Raw genomic sequence first — 17,213 nt, forward strand, 5'->3', positions numbered from 1 at the left:
AAAATACATTTAAAATTACAGTGTGTAAGATTTAGGAGGGTTTTCTGGCAGAAATTGAATGGACTAAATATAAGTATATGTGTATACAGTATGTGCATAATCCCTTAAAAATAAAACATGTGGTGGTTCATGGGGAAAAAAGTCCAACTTTTTGAGAAAAAGATACCGAAATAACAACATTTCTGATGACGTTTCACATAATTTCAAAATAAAAGTGTATTGTTTTGAAATGTAACGATTAATAGCTTGCGATATAAACATATTTCTGATGCAAAATTAATCTATTATCTATAATACGTAAAAAACATACATAAATAACTCATTGTGACTTGATATTAATGTACATATGAACAATGGGCAAGGGCCACTGAGGCCGCCATCTTGAGTCAAGCTAGAGAGAGCATGTTTTAAAGCAAAAGCTCATCATCTGACGGACAAAACATCTTTTCTGGTATATGCAGGCCACCGTAGTTCCCTGACAAGCTAAAAAAAAAGGTAGGAGTGAGTGAGTGGATGAGTCGAGATGAATTTGTCTGCAGATTGCAAAGTCAAGGTTGTAATTTCAAGTGGGCGGAACCATAAGTGATTTGGACAACTTGAAGTCCCGCCCCCTGCTTATAGCCCCACCCACTTGTAGTTCCAAAACCCCAAACCCTAATCACGTGACACTGATCCTTTTTATTCTTATATTTTGCTCACTTCTTGTGCTGCTCTGTGCAACTTGGGCAACTTAGTCCCGCCCCCCTGCCTATAGTCCCACCCACTTGTAGTTCCTCCCCCTCTCTTGCAGTCACCAGATGGATTGGAGAATTCCTCTGTATGTGTCACCATTTCTTACTCACGGGATATTTAAAGGGTTAAGTCACAAAAAAGGCGATAATTATGACGAAGCGTAGTTTGATTATGTGGAAATTGAGGTGTCAGGTGTGTTTTTATCAGCCCAGACAAAAGAGAGTGGCAGTGGCAGTAGCACAAGACTCAGCTCAGCTCTTCCTCGCTCTTTGAGAGAAGAAATCCACTGCTGCATCCAGACACACCTACTGCTCTGATAAAAACATGATCTACTGTTGGGGGAAAAGGTTGCATTGAACTTGAACTGCACAAAAGGAATGAGCAAAGTTAACGATCATCCAACTCTGTCCCTTCTGTCTCAATGACACTTAATTTGGCCCACAGAGGCTTGCTATAGCAAAATTATCCTAAATGGACTTAAATGTTGTGCTGAATAAACTATGTCCCGCGTTAACCTGCCCTCCCTCCCCTCACCCTCAGACTTAGTGCAGCATTGATGGGACACTCGTTAAGACCTGTTTAACGGCTAGCTGTGGCAATCACCTCAGTGGGGAGATGCTGCTGTGATAAGCACCAGTGTAAAAGGTGTGTGTGTGTGTGTGTGTGTGATCAGACTTTTAACAGTCAGTCTGCTCTGCAGTGAACAGAAGGAGGGACAAACAAGGGAGGCAATGCAGACAGGAGGGATTTAAATATCTTGCACTGGACATCGTTACTATTAACAACACGGTCTGAGCGTCCAGTAAAACAAAAATAGCTTTTTCATCTGTACACTCAAGGACTCAAGGTGGTGTGCAGGTGGAGGTTTGGTGCTTCCATTTTATATCACTGACAGCACAGTGATTATGTCCTTCACAGAGAGGAGGAACACAAATAAAAAAAAAAGTAAACCCCTCCAACTACATTAACTTCTTAGCTTTTTTTTCCATCTAAGAAACTGCACCAGCTACATCTGACAGTAGCAAACAACCTCACTGAATAGTTTCTCTTCTTTTTATTTTCTGCGTATTTAAAAGGGAAAACAACAGGATAGCAATTATATGAATGCATAATAATAATGCAAAACTCAATGTGCAATCTGGATTTTAGGCATATTTTTGTTAAGAAACTGGCTAATTTTACTTCATTGTTACTGAAGTGAAGCATAAAATCAGCTTGAATATAGTCAAATATAGTCAAACAGTGTAAATGGACTAAAATGTGCAACAAAGGGCTGTTATCATGCATTTTAATGAGGTGCTCCATAAACTTTTAATATTCAATATACAGTAAATCATGACGAGAGCAAGTTTGAGCATAATGCAGTGAATAATTACAGCCATATCTAACACCTACTATGATTTATATCGCTAAGCCAATCATTTAATAACATTAATCGTATCTGAAATGTTGGCAAAAAAAATTGGGACCCCAAAATAAAACCGGTGACCCATCTGTGGGTCCCGAACCCAGTGTTTGGGCTGGAGCAAACCTCACTCATGTTTTCTAAATAGACTCTGCGTGTTTTTGTTGTTTCAGAAAACAATAAGAAACAGGCTATTTTTACTTCAATGTTAAAATACAGAAGTAAAACTTGCTTGACTCTGGTCACATGGTTTAAAAGGACTCTAATATTTGAGTCAAAGGGCTTTTAAAGGGTATTTAGATGGTGTAGGCTGGAGCTCGCCTCACTCACTGTTTTCTAAATGTTTGTACAGTAAGTGATGATGGATGATCAGCTTTACCTTGCCATAGGTCCAGCCCAGTTCAATCTTGTTCATCCCCCACAGTTCGTGGATGTTTTCTGCCAGCTTGTCGCGGACGTTGTCCAGGTGAGGAGGAAGAACAATCTGCAGAGAGAGAGGAGAAGCAGACGTGGAATAGATTTAGTTTCCTCGTTCGTTTTCCCAATATGAATTCCTGATGACCGCTGAATCGATCAGCGGTCTTTAAGCTTTAACACTAATATGGCTCTATCCTCACCTGCGTGGTGTCTACAGGAGTGGGGATGAAGGAAGCCTGGGAGAGGAACTGTGTGGTTCCCAGCAGATCCCGAACCCCGTCATGGTCTCTCTTGTACTCCTTCACGGGCTCGATGCGCATCTTCTCCTTGGGCAGCAACGCCTCGTAGCACGGAGAGTAACCAGCCGGGGGCAGGAACTTAAAGTCTCCATGGCGTCCGCCCAAGAGGTAACGGACCCTGAGATAAGAAGTTATACGATACATAATTCTATTCTTTCTACTTTACCGTTTTCTTGCAGCACTTTACCTTCAACTCAAAAACAACTTAATCTGACAGCACTCCTCACCTCTGTAGTCGTATAATACCAGTGTTAGAGTAAAGCCAGCTGAAGCCAGGGATTATCTACCGTCTCATGCAGACATAAATCATCCTGTCTCGAAAATCATTTCTGCACTTAAACCCCCGCATAACACTCATCTGATTAGAGATATAACGTGATAGGAGGAGCTTTGGGAGTGAAGATTTAAGAAGACGATAGGTTTTATTGCCTCGCTGACTGACGCTCAAATCCTGTAATCTTTTAGTTTAAATCTGTAGGGCACAACTTTTAAATGTAAACAAATGACACAACTTTATCGATAGTGGTGTCACCCAGTGACATTTCCACTCAGGAACATTGGGCTAGTAGCTCAGATAGGTGGATGGAAACAGGTTGGAGTAAGATCGAAAAGACAAAAAAGTGCCCAAAAACTGAATTCTACTGCTGTGGCCCCACCCATCCCTGCTCTACTGTTGTATACACAAAGTCAGGTCTAACAGTACCAAAAAGTGCACAATTCAGCTTTAAAACACCACTGCCAAATATCCAAAGGTTGGCAGCAGAACAAGAAACTATACGGAGGATCCTCTCTATCTTTATCTACACATAGAAACTTACTTGACACCTGCAGAGAAGCTGACGACGGGGAAGAAGAACCCATCTGTATTAAAGTCCTCAAACATGCCCTGGACAGGCTGCCCGTTGATCCTGAAGGACATGCTGGGGGCGCCCAAGTCCAGGCAGCAGCTGACCACGTCATCCGAGTTCAGCAGGTGCTGGTTAATGGAGGCCACCGCCCTCGGGATTCGGCCTAGAGGGGGGGAACAGAGATGGATGCAGGTTCAGCAAAAGTCACTTAAAAATGTGGGCAAGGAGGAAAAAGTGGAGCAGAGAAGTGTGCGCTGAGTGGAGGTGATGGGGCTCTCTCTGAGAAATAAGGGGTAAGAGTTGAAATGTGTTCTATATTTAAGGTGAGAGCAGAGTCTTAAAGCACAGAGTTGACAATTAACTGAATACGTTTATTTCCTCCTGTACAGACAAAAAACATACAGTCTGCAAGTGGAAATGAAAACAGGCAAATTATAGAGTGGAAAAAGTCTTTCAAAGATAATAAAACCTTATTATTTTTTAATTGGACACAACTTTGAAATATGTCACTAAATCTTTAAATCAACCTGTACTGGAATATTAAAGGATTACAGTGTAATATTTTGGAGAAATTATTTGGATTTCTGAGTCTTAGAAAAAGCCTTTATACGAAGAAAAAAAAGGAAAATGGTTGAGAAATGTTAGCAAGTTAAATCAGGAAAATTAACCTTCATTCTCAACCACCATCTTGCGTTTTTACAGCTGCCAGAACAACAAGCTTTCTGGTATGTGAGAGCCACCGTAGTTTCCTGACACGCTCAGGAACAGGAGGGGTGAGCAGCATCTATTTAAGCTACGTTACCCACCTGACCACAGGTGAAGTCCATCAAAGCTGTACGAGTACAGGTCGTCCCCAACGCCGTTGCCTCCCCATCCCTCTCCTCCACCGGGGTACGGAGCGTAGCCTTTGGTGTTGGCCCAGCCCACCCTCAGGTGCGAGGGCTCTCCTGTGACAAAGTGATCCACCTGGTCGATCACCAGCTCGAAATACCACTTCTTGTACTGAGCTGAACCTTCGGCCATGCCCAGGAAGATATTTGGTCTCATGCTGGAGGTGAAAACAAGAGGATGATGAAGCTGTGACGGCATGTTCTGGAGAATCTAAGATACTATTTTGCTCCAAGATGAGGATCTACTCTACATTTCCTGTCATTACCCCATTAAAAATGTCTACTTGGAGTATTCGAAGATGTGCAGGGATGATTTTTGAAAGGGTAAAAACAACTTAAAGATGTGTTTTACAGCCTTCGTTTCTCATTCTTTTACCTCTGAACATCGTTGACCAGTCGAGTCTGGAGCAGCAGGTCCCTCTTGGGAAGAAGGTTGTCACAGATCAGATTCTGATTGGCTCTCACTGCCACACCATTGCAGACGCAGAGTGAACACAACACATCCAGAATCTGGAAGAAGAAGAAGACATTTTCACAATAAGAGCCTCTCATGCAGTTCCTCTGGAAGTGTTAAGTGCTCTCATGTCAACAGAGCTGGACACGCCCACCTGTCACTCACGATCAAACAACAACTGTTGTTTACGAGGACGCCCTTTCATGCCTGCTACAATTTACACGAGTAAACAAGACGGGTGTGTGTGACATTAACTGCTGCATTTAAAACACACACATGGCTGGGATTTCAACAAACATAAGTCATTTAATACGGGGGACTCAATCACATTTATTTTTAGAGTTTTAAGAGATTACATTCATTTAACAATGTTTATTTTATGAACCAGACATGTAAATTCTCTATCTCTCAGGTTTACATATCAAAGTGTGTTGGGTTTAGTTTTTGTTGTCTCCCAGTGGAGGGAGTGAGGGAGGGAATGAGAGAGAGAGAGAGAAAAGGGGATTTGGAGGCTCAGATAAAGTCTGTTTTTGTCTGCCGGGACTGCAGTTGAATTTATAATAAACTCAAGACAAGAATAAAAAAGCAAACATTTAATTAAAATAGTTTAAGAATGGAGACATTAACACACACACACAAGAGCCAGAGTTCTTGAGTTACTTTGAGTTTTGGGGTCATTATCGATCGATATTTTCCAAAATGACCTTTCACAATAATGTAAATCTGGTGTTTTAGGAGAGAAAACAACACTAAATAATGCTACTATAACTATAACTACTACTCTGCATATAGATTCCTTTGGTGAGAAAGATCTCTACCCCTTCGACTGCAACAAAACCTAAAAAACTGAATTATGTTTAAAAAGAGTTTGGCAATAAAACCTATTTTAAACTCAATAGGGAATTTAAGAGATGGAAATATTACCAGGAGCATCTGACATAGAGTCCTGCCAATGAAACATAACAATAAACTACTTTTCTAGTCCTGCCTACAGCAAATTTAACAAATGAAAATCACCAGACGGGATCAACGCATCATAGCTATACATGGAGTATTAAGTACTCGCGTCAGGAAGTTAATAACCACATAAGTCTAAAGACATAAAGCTGTGATTTCTGCCCACCTTGTGGTTGCGTCCGTGCTTGTAGAGCAAAGAGATGATGGATTTAATGTGACCTTTCTGGATGATGTTCAGAGCCTCTGGGCTTTCAACCAAGATACAGTGGAGGACTTCCAGGATCCCTGAAAGGTCACAGGAAAACATGTGTTAGCATCACATCACAATCATTATCTCAATGTGTGAAAGCCTATAAATGTGTTTGTTTAAAAAAAAAAAAAAAAAAAAAAGATACCTGATGAAGATTCCAGTCTCTCCAGTTTGCTGACTAACCAGTCCAAGTTAGAGGAAAACTGGGTGCAGTTGTTCCTGTTCCCACGAATCAGTGAGGCTGATAAAAAGTTAAATGTGTAAAATTAGATTCAAGCAGAGGGATAAATGGCAGCTACAGTTCAATATTTTATGACAAATACGGAACCAGTTCCCTGTGAACAGAAATCCGCGCTCTGACAGTTTCAGTCTGCAGGTGGATATTAAAATTCATAGAATCTGGGGAAACACTTGACACATGCGATAATGAAGTCTTTCTGATAGATAATACATGCGAAGTGAGGTGCTCTTTAAAAGTGAAATTGTGCTTCACTTTTCACTGAATCCGTATTTCTTAACCCATCTAATTTTTGTGCCCCCCATTAGAATTCATGGACATTACATAGATAATGCCCAAGGAACAACTTAACAGCACTTGTGTGCCTAAGGAATACAGATGGCTGTCTCATCTCCTTTCATTCCAGCCGTTCTGGGGAGCTGAATATGAAGATATGAGAAGACGAGTGCCGTGAATTACATTACAGGAGAGGAGAATCGTGTCAGCCGGCAAATGGTGTTCATTAGCACACATTAAACTCTAAAGGATGCTATTTTTTTACATTCAAATTTGAATTATAGCGTCCTGCAGTGATGCACAGCTAAACTACAGGATGTTCTGATATCACTGTTAGGTGTGTTTATAAGTTCTAAATGCTAAATGCTCTGCTACCTGTTTTAGGCAAATAGATTTTTAATCTCAAGGCTTCCCTGGTTTAGTGGCTAAAATAATAACAATAACAACAATAATTTTGCTAACATAACATCCCACCTCTATCCATGGTTGCTATGTTTAATACATACAGCTGTAAAACCATTAAACATTTTAATAATTAGGGTGCGAGGACCCTATTGAAATTGCTCAGATTATTATTATTATTCTCCGCGGGGAAACTCAAATTTGACCCCCTAAACGTGCGTGAAAACAGACGAAAATTGCCACACATCAGAACTGACTTGCGAAAAACCTTTGCAAAATGGCTCAGTAGTAAAAATCCTCTTGACAACATGACCTCAACTCATCAGGAAGTCAGCCATCTTGGATTTGGCGTATTTCTTGGCATTTTGCAAGTTTCGTAACTGAGCTTGCTGGTTATGTATAAAATCAAACAGCGAATAAAGAAAATGGTTACTAGCAGCACATATATGAGTTAATTCCAACTAAAGTAAGATGCCTTCATACAACTTGATAACTTTATTTTGAAGGAACCTATGGGTGTTACCAGTGCATTTCAGTGTATTTAAATAGCTGAATTTTTAGTCTACATTCTCATCAGTAAAGGTGCAAAAGACAACTTTTGTGTCCCTTGCAGCTTCTTTTTGGTGTCTGTTGCAAAGATGCAGCAGTAAAATGATGCAGATAAAGACACAGGTACTTTTCCTCAGGGCAGACATTTGTTTTGTGTCTTAACAGCATGAGAAACACAATAGGTAGGTCGTAAGTCGCCTCTGTGATCCCAGCTGCAACGTTTATATCGCATCAATATTCATATTTTTTACACCACATGATCATAAAAGATAAGTTGAAGACAAAAAAAGTTGTCCATTCCAGCTTTAAACAGTCTCGTTGGCTCTCTGGATAGTCCAGATGGATAGACTTACAGTAAATAACTGTTGTACTCGTCAATAAAACAGATTCATTACAGGGCACAGAGGAGAGCAGGACGAACAAGAACACAGCACAATTCATTACCCCGACACTGGCTTACACCACACTCTGCCTCTGCATGCGCGGCGGTGACCTCTTCATGGGGAAAGAGTGTATTTGTGGGCTTTGTGAGTGTACGTGTGTTCATGCGGGAGAACATGCTGGGGGAGATAATGATGACTAAAAGGGCAGTCAAGGTGAGCCGAGGAGGGAAAGCTGTTGATGGGAGCTCTCCAGTGACAGCATAATAAACTCCCCGAGAAAAAAAGTTTGTCCAAAACAGAAGTTTTCAGGGTCGAAAGCCTGAGTATTCATGACTCCACACAGCCTCGGGAGGTGAAGGCGATAATGCCACCACCTGTGACGGCTGGCATTTCGTGAATGACGCCAGCATTTCCTCAAAGACTCTGCTGCCTCTTGCTTTGCAACGTGTACACATTTCATTCAAAGAAGAAAGGCAGAGTACAAGAATATAAGAGGTGATGTATCTTTGCCCCCCCCCCCTCCAAACTTCTGTACCACCTCCTGTCAATTTTCAGGAAATATCATCACAATCTCCCCCTTCTGTTCCTGAGTTATGGTGCGAGTCACACTGATCTAGACCTTTGACTGTAAAGGCCTGCACATACTCGGCAAGAACAGAGTGTGTAATGTGTTCTTTATCTCGAGGTGGCAGGAACAAGAACAAAGTTAGTTCTGGCCAGGACATTTCATACTTCACCAAACTCAAACTCAAGTGCAGAAATTCTGGGTAACTAGTCTTCATAGGGAATGTCAACATTTCCGCATTAACTACGCTCAAGAACAAGCTGTGAGAAAATAATGATGTTCTTTTCTTGCAGCCCTGGGAGAGAGAACAAATGTGTCTGTTCTTGTGCCACTAAAATTGGATTTGTTAATCTTTAGGACCTCAGTAATTATTTTGTTAAACATCATTTAAGAAATCTAAGGCAACAAAAATGTGTATTTGAGATAGGCTATTGAGCTAAAATAAGCTAAGCTAAACAAGAGCAGCTAAAATACAGTAAGAACCTAAGCTTGGGTAAAAAGAAATCTAAGACCCCCCTAAATGTGGTGGGGTTTTTTTTAGCTAAATTAAGCTCAGCTAAGCTAAGCTAAACAAAGTGAAGCTTAAATACACTAAGAAACTAAACGTGGGTAAGATAAACTAAGATACAATAAACCAAGATTAGCTTAACTAAGATGCAATGAAAAAGAAAATCTCAGACACCAAAAATGTTTCAGAGATAAGCTAATATCAGCTAAAATACAATAAGCAAAGATAAACAAAAAGCAGCTAAAATACATTAAGAAGCTAAGCTAAGATAAAGTAAGCTAAAATAAGATGCAATAAGATAGCACTTTATTATTGAGGGAAAAACTAAATAATCTACAAGACTGTAGATTTGACTTTATGTAATCTGTTTCTTGGTTAGCACTTTAAATTTGGCAACAAATTCCAGTAAAGAATGGAACAGGCATGTTGATGTATGTCACAATAATGTAAAGAAAGTCTGTAAACTCCAGAAAAAAGAGGAGAGGAAGCGAGGAAGATCAAGCCTGATAAGATGAGGCAAGGACTGTGAAGTGTAAAGGAGATCAGGAGGATTCAGAGAAGACGTCAGGGGGAGGAGGATTAATACTGCGTATCTGTCTGAGGTCGACAGCTGACAGCGCTGAGAGAAGATGAGGCTATTTCATGTGATCCGTCGCTCAGGCTCACTTACCTAAGAGCTCGTAGAGGAGGTTGAGAATGTCCTTCCACGCAGCTCCAGCCTCCTCCCCGGCCACCTCTCCAAAGTGGGCAGCACTGTTGTACAGGTTCATGCGATCGATGCATTTGGACAAGAGGGTCAGCATACCCTGAGGAAAACACATCGCGTGTGTGTTTAATAATGTGTTATTTATGTCAATTTATTTTGATATCTAACATTTAAGCTCAACATTAATATGGGAAACTCTGTTTCCTAAACTTTCAACACGAAGACCCACTTATGAAAGATGACAAACGACTGCAACCCAATTCACAATATAAATCGTGACAAGAGCAAATTGGTGCATGATATAACATCGCTGCTATTTCTGTAACACCTCATATTATTTTTAACAATTAAACCAGCGATTAAGTTATTCTATGGATGCAATTTAAGATATAGACACATAACTTTTAAGAAAAAGGCTGTAAAAAAAATGTGCTTCAGAGGGTTAAATAAGTATCTCTTGGTTTGACTAGGATTTAATATGTCCCTAACATGAGCTCCATGCCTGAAACTTTTCGTCCAACTCTCACCTCCTCTTTGAAGAGATCTTGGCGCTTGATGAGCGAACGGAGGAGACACTGCTTCTCCTCGTGCTCCAGCTCCGAGTCGGGCTGCTTGAAGTACTCGATCAGATCGTTCAGCGTCTGCAGCACCTCCTCCACGAACCCGCCGACCACATTGGACTCGCCCTTTGCCGTCCTGTCCAGAGCCCTGAAGGTAAGAACAACAAAAGAGTTGTTAATCTTGAAGAATCAACACTGTCAACACAGTTTTTGTTTTGATGTCACACTGTTATTACTTGATGAAGTTGGCGAAGAGAAAGGTGGTATTGCGGATGATGCGTGCAGCGCGGGACTCTTCATGCTGACAGCGCTGCAGGATCAGCCCATCGTCCATGTGGCCCTCAGAATGGAGGCAGGCCTTTTAACAGGAAACCATAATACTTTTACTACACTATACAAAACTACATACATTTAGTAAACGGTTACACACCTGAAATCCCTATGTTCTGAAAGCCCTATTTTCCTATGTAAAATGTTCCGACACAAGCACAAGTATTACATTTATTGCAAATACATGCCTGAAGGCTAATTCCAAGTACATGCAACATGGATATAATGGTGATATAATGGAGCTCCAGGGTGTGGGGCAGGAGGTGGTGGTCGTTGTCCCCGCTCTGGGGCTCCAGGGCGGCGGGCTGGTGGTGCTCGGTGTCCCCGCTGTGGAGCTCCAGGGCTTTTCAGAACATAGGGATTTCTGAACACAGGTCTGTCCCCTTAGTAAATATCATGTATGCAATGAATATATAAAGTGTAAAGACATTAAGTCGTCTAGGTCTCAGTGGAACCTGACTCGCTGCGATCAGACGGCATAATCGAGAAGAGCGAGGAAGGGCGAGAGGATTTAACTGTCACCTCCATCACGTCAGGTGCTTTGGCGCACAGCCACGGCTGCAGGGGGGACTGCCCCGACACCGGCATAAGGTGGCGTTTGATGTCGTTGGAGACGTGCCCAGAGACGAGCAGAGCTCATGCACTGCCCTAATCCCTCATGCCTCACTCATAACTAACTGTCATCCTCCTCCTAGGCCTATTATCACCTAGAAATCAGTGGCTGTGTCATGAGTGAAGGATGGGTGCTTCTCAAATGGGCCAAAGGGCATATAATCAACTGATTACTTGTATATGCATGGCACGATTAACTTTTCTCAAACTGTCTCTTATGATTAGGTGTTGAATGTTTATCCAAACTAAAAGTCACAATAGTGTGATACCTGTAAATGCTTTAAAACACATTGAAATAACTTTTCCATAAACATAGCGAGGAAACAAACTGCACCACAGTCAAATATTCCTAGTGAACATTTTTGAAGAAAAATCTCAAATAAGATAATAACAAAATCATGAATTACCAAATTGGCTCCCCCTTTAATAAATCACTGTGACTGTATGTTGGTGTGCTACAATGCATTTTCAAGTTTCTCACAACTTTTTCTCAGTTCACTTTTATCCCAAAAATGGAAACTCTTTCAAACTGTGCCATTGATACCAAAACTAGGTCAAATGTAAAGTCGGTAAAATGCATGTATTTTGTGTGTATTTGTTTTTTTAGTTACCCGTCTCTTTAGGGGTCCCAGGCGAGACGATTTGGCATCAGGCGCCAGGTAAGACAACCACAGTCCTGTCGCCATGTGCATGACGAAGCAGACGGAGTCTCCGTACTTGACCTCTGGCACGCCCATGCCGTCGATGTCCCTCTTTGGCCCCGAGTCACCCTTTTCCTATATTATGGAAATGTGATGAAAAATGAAGACATATTGTGAATAAGATAATAATCAGAGAGGCAGTTTGATCCACGGGGAATTTGCAACTTGCCTCATTAGCTCGGCTACATTTCTGGCTCAGCAGTGACGGAGTGATGCAGCTGATCGACAATGTTCAACATGGCAAAGCACTGACCTTTGTAGGTGCAGAAATTAAAGCTCCCATAGACCGGAAGTTCCAATGAACGCTATTTTTGGTGTGTATCTGCGACATTAGCTCGTTTATGAAGCCCTAAAGTTTGGAAACAAACAGTTCAGTCACTGCTGAGAACGCTGGGGTTCATTGTATTCTCGGGCTCTGCAGGTGGTCTGAAAAAGTCTGGAATCGTGACATAAGGATCCCGTCTTCTGAACAGCAGATCATCACCCGGTTGCGTATATTGAACCGCAGAAGAACAACAACGTCCGTTGTGGAGGTGTTTCATTTGCGACAGTGTGTGTTTTGATAATGAGTAGCAGTGCATCCACTATTCCAGAGGGGGAGCTGCACTTCTGAGAGCTGACGTGCTAGTTACATCACTTCCAGGTACCTGGCCAATCACAAGACAGTTGGGAAAGCTCTCATTGGCTGGCCAATCACAACACAGTGATCTCATTCCCAGTTCTGTCTACTGGGGATGAGATTTCGGTCTGAAACAGTGCGGCTGATGAGAGCTTCAGTGAGGAGAGATTTTGATCGGCTGGTTAGCAGCAACTAGCAGGTTTTTGAACATAAAAACAAGTTATTGTATGTAAGTAGATAGGACCAGTCTATGGGAAAGTTTTTATCTACAAAATAACACAATTATTTTTATAGGAATCCACAGTAAATATTAGAAAAACAGTCAGGAGCACTGATCAGAATCATTTCACACCGAAGAAAGTTTCATTAAAAGTGCTGCTCCAGATATAAAATAATTACAGATGGACTGAAGGACACATTATAAACTGCGGGGATGACAATAATAATTAAAAGCCCCTGGCTAGCTCCTGCAGCAAACGTGATTACTGAGGGCAATTACACATGTTGTCAGGCGCAGGATGGGATGGCATATTAAAGCTTGAGAAGTGGACAGCACCCAGGTGGATTTTTATACTGTACCTACTGCAGATAAAACTATGTCAACAGGGGACAATACAGTGATCTGTGAAGGTGACTCATGCCATTGTGCTGTTTATGTGGCTGTTCCCATTTCAGGACACAGGTGGGAAGTAATGAAGCACAAATACTCAGTAGATAAGACAACTTTTTTTTTTTTACTTTCCCCATCTGCTTTTGAACAAAACATATCTGTACTTTCTACTCCTTACAGGCTCTTAATGTTATAATGCATGTTGACAATGGATGACGCCATAGAAGTCGTAAGAAGACGAAGAAGAGAGTGAGTCAACCACAGAGAAAAGGTGTTATCCACAACAACACGGGTGAAAAATATGAACAATGAAGACAACGACGGAACAAATTCACAGAAGCAAGACAATCTCCACGGAGCAGGTTCTTAATAAAGACTGAAAACCCCATATAAATCTTGTTTTTGTGTGCCTATAGAGCATTTATCATATTGCAGAGTTATCAAGAAAGTTTTCTTTTTAGAGCCTGCACTGTCTTACTTTTACTTGAGTAAATAATGCAATTTTTTCCATAAATATAGGACATATCAGTAGAGGTGAGAGACACACATGAAGTCTAAAAGTAGAAGTATATATTGGCTTAAAAACAAGATTTGGGATGAAGGGAGTTTGATGAAATGTAGCAGTAAGAACTTAAATGTGTCACCCAGATTTACAAGCATAACAATGAGTCCAAGCATCATTAAAATATCTATTTTTGCTTTGAATATAACGTAAAACAGAGTGCTAATTTCTTGCTAGCTAACGAGTTAGCAGAAAAATGCAAGAGCGGCTTTTAAAACACATAAACCGAAGCGCCCTCAGGGTGAGACACTGCTCAAGGATGTGTTATTAAGGTAAAAGTAAATATGCATACAAAGTACAAATCCAGAAAATCCCCACAACACATCACAGGGAAACGCATAATCTTATGTGAAGTGGTAGATTTCCCTTGACATCCTAATCAAAAAAAACAAAAACAAACCTGTAAGCAAGTTGCCATTTGACCATTTGACAATATGAAAGTTTGTCTACTCAGCAGCTGCGAGGAGGTCGAATTACCGCGGCGAGCCTGGCGCTGATTGAAAGCTTTTCAGACTCATCTCAGGAGCCTTTGATGAAGTAGACGAGGGACGACATTTTAAACCCCCGCTAATGAGGTAAACTGATGCAAACCTTTTTTATTTACCTTAACACCCAGGCCAGCTTTCAGACGGAGGAGATTTTTTATTTTTTTTTTTTAAATAGAGCAGTGAAACTATTTTTGTAGAGGAACGGCGTGTACCACTGACCTTCGAGGGTCTGAAGCAGAAGGCAGTGGCCTTGGTGTCGGACTTTTCTCTGTCCTGCAGGACCAGTCCTCGGTCCTCCGTCCGGGCCAGGTAATGGCCAGTGGAGAGGTGACGTAGTCTGAAGGCCTGGCCCCAACGGATGTGGCTGCCGCTCCAGCTGAACACAGAGAATGGAGTCACACATGTACAGTGTACCATCGTATATAGTTTCTTCAACACTGGAGACAATTTGGAGGAAGGCCAAATATCAAAAATACTCAAATGGCTTGCCATTCTGTTGTCTTACATATGTATGATACTTACATGTATTAGCCTACAATATTTTGTAGGTTTCAACCTAGTGTTACTTTCTGCCATGACTGATTATATTTAACTATATCTAAAATGCAAAAACGTTTTACTATTTTTGTAGATAAAGCAATTTTGTAATCTCGGTCAAAAATTAACTACGGACTTTTTAATCACAAGCTAGATAATTCAATTACTGGTTTTTACAATTAAAAGTAACATAAACTGTGATAGTTCAATCTGGAATGCTGATTAACTCACCCAAATTCAGATATTTTCAATTGAAAAAAATAAAATTCTACCCTGAGAAAAGCAAGAACATGCGCCTACCGAATAGAGACACATGTATTATTTCAAAGTCTACAGACTCTGACAGGGAATCCCAGTGAGAAAAGGCAGACAGTGTAACTGGTGGGACTGTGTGAGCTGCCATTTAATAAAAGAAAAAAGAGTAAGAAGAGCGATTGTGACAGACGTAGATTGAAAGGGACAGCAAACAGAACCTCTCTTTGTGGATGACACTGCCGGCTAATTGGTCGTGGCAGCTCAGAGCAGAGGGAGGTGAAGTTTGTACATAAGCTACACAACAGGAGCTGTGATTGATGAACACACACAACCAACTGTTTTTGTTCTCTATGTCTATGAGGGAATCGCATGAGATATTTCTGTGAGGAAAAATATTACCAGTTGTTGTGTATTTCGAGCCTAATCTCACCTGATCCTGAGAGGCTCCAGTCTCCACAGTGATCGGGCCTTAGACGCTCCCTTTCCCGCCTCATAGTTAACTATCCTGGAAGCAAAGAGACAATTAATGGAGAAGTTTTGTTATTATAAAATCACTCAAATCAAAAATAAAATAAAAGAGTAAAATCACTTGAAGGGTTTCAGCTACTGCTGCAACGACATTCCAATAATGTTGATTTAGTCCTTCGGCTTAAGAATTTAGTGCAGTGAAAGTATTTATTGTCCATAAATAGTATTTATTGTCCATAAATAGTATTTATGGTCAATAAATAGTACTTATTGTCCATAAATACATTCACTGCAGTTTACAGTCTTCTCTCATTATTCTCCAACTATTATTTATTAACAACAAACAGCTAGCCAACTATCTTTCTGCTTGCTTGCTAGCTAACTAGCTAGCTAGCTAGCTATCATGTAATATGCTGGATTTGGTCACAAACTCGTTGTGTTTCCTTTCGTTTCTGGAAGACTTCAAATAGCCACGAAGCAATTAATTGTCCGAATACTTGAAATATGAGGCTAATTTGACATTCTGCTAGCTGGCAAAAACATAGCTTGTGTAGAAGAAGGCTAACTAGCTAGATAGTCATAAAAAGCCCCAGAAACTTTTCTGAATAATAATAATAAAAATTTATAATTGAACTAAAAGCCTAAAAAAAAGTAAACATTTAACCAACCGTGGACACTCATTGGCCCACAGGTTGGTGAGTTTGAGAACCCCTGATTTATGGATTTAAAACAAAGACGAATAACAGCAATAATGCTCTTCTTTCATACTGTTATATACGTTTACACACGGGAGCCTCTACTTTATGGTCCATGTTTTAAGAAATACCTTCATCAGCACTTGAGCAGCACTTTGGCCTCTGCTAAGTGATGTAGAAATGAACCACTTTTCTCCCATTTATCATCCCATAAACTGCTTGCTACATAGTTAGTTTTAAAAAAGAACAAAAAAAAAACCGTAGGAAAATGTTGTTTGAATGACTGTGTCGTCCACAAACCTCTGCTCCTGCTCACTCTTCTCTGCTCCGGGGATGGTCAAGCTCTCATCGTGTCCGTGACAAAGACGCATCACGTGTCCACCAGTCAGATAACCTGACAGGTGGAAAAACAATACGTATCATAACATGAGGTATAAGGTGTTTTTTTCACTTATTGTCCAGAAATAACCAACCAAGTAGATAAAGACAGTAATGAACTTGCCAACAGCCATGTTGCTTGAAGAACTGGTGGGCTGGACGTTCCATAGTGTTTGCATGAAGGACGCATCCACCTGGAAGTTGCCGTTGGAGATCGAGAGGTGCTGCGGGAAACAAGCGGGTTAAAACTGGACAAAAGACTCAAGGGTGAACAGAAAGAGAGAAGGATAATCAGCAACTCTGCACAGAGGAGACACTGTGGGCTTAAAAACTACTGCAGCATCAGTGTTTCTCTTTAAAGGAATGTCCAGATAATTAGGAAAATGAATTCCAGGAAACAGCTTGGAGCAGCTCCCATTTCCCTCCGGACAAGAATAAAAGATGAGAGCAAGTTTGAAAACAAATCTAAAAGTGCACACAGCAATAAAAAACATAATGAATAAATTGCAGAAATATCAA

The 17,213-nt window shown here is 40.9% G+C and overlaps 1 protein-coding gene across 1 annotated transcript in view; it reads right to left on the minus strand.

The window, feature by feature from the left end:
• The window catches only part of ryr3 (ryanodine receptor 3), a gene marked incomplete at its 5' end in the record, with an annotated part of 151,678 nt that overhangs the window by 97,292 nt on the left and 37,173 nt on the right, over positions 1-17,213 (minus strand). Inside the window, 15 exon segments of the mRNA XM_083898806.1 lie at positions 2,517-2,621; positions 2,755-2,971; positions 3,672-3,864; positions 4,508-4,749; positions 4,968-5,101; positions 6,169-6,287; positions 6,398-6,493; positions 9,844-9,979; positions 10,407-10,587; positions 10,676-10,797; positions 11,993-12,157; positions 14,581-14,737; positions 15,584-15,658; positions 16,617-16,710; positions 16,819-16,918. Coding sequence (XP_083754932.1) covers positions 2,517-2,621; positions 2,755-2,971; positions 3,672-3,864; positions 4,508-4,749; positions 4,968-5,101; positions 6,169-6,287; positions 6,398-6,493; positions 9,844-9,979; positions 10,407-10,587; positions 10,676-10,797; positions 11,993-12,157; positions 14,581-14,737; positions 15,584-15,658; positions 16,617-16,710; positions 16,819-16,918 — 2,136 coding nt within the window.

This window comes from Microchirus variegatus (genome assembly GCF_963457635.1).
Source record: "Microchirus variegatus genome assembly, chromosome: 12".
Classification (NCBI taxonomy): domain Eukaryota; kingdom Metazoa; phylum Chordata; class Actinopteri; order Pleuronectiformes; family Soleidae; genus Microchirus; species Microchirus variegatus.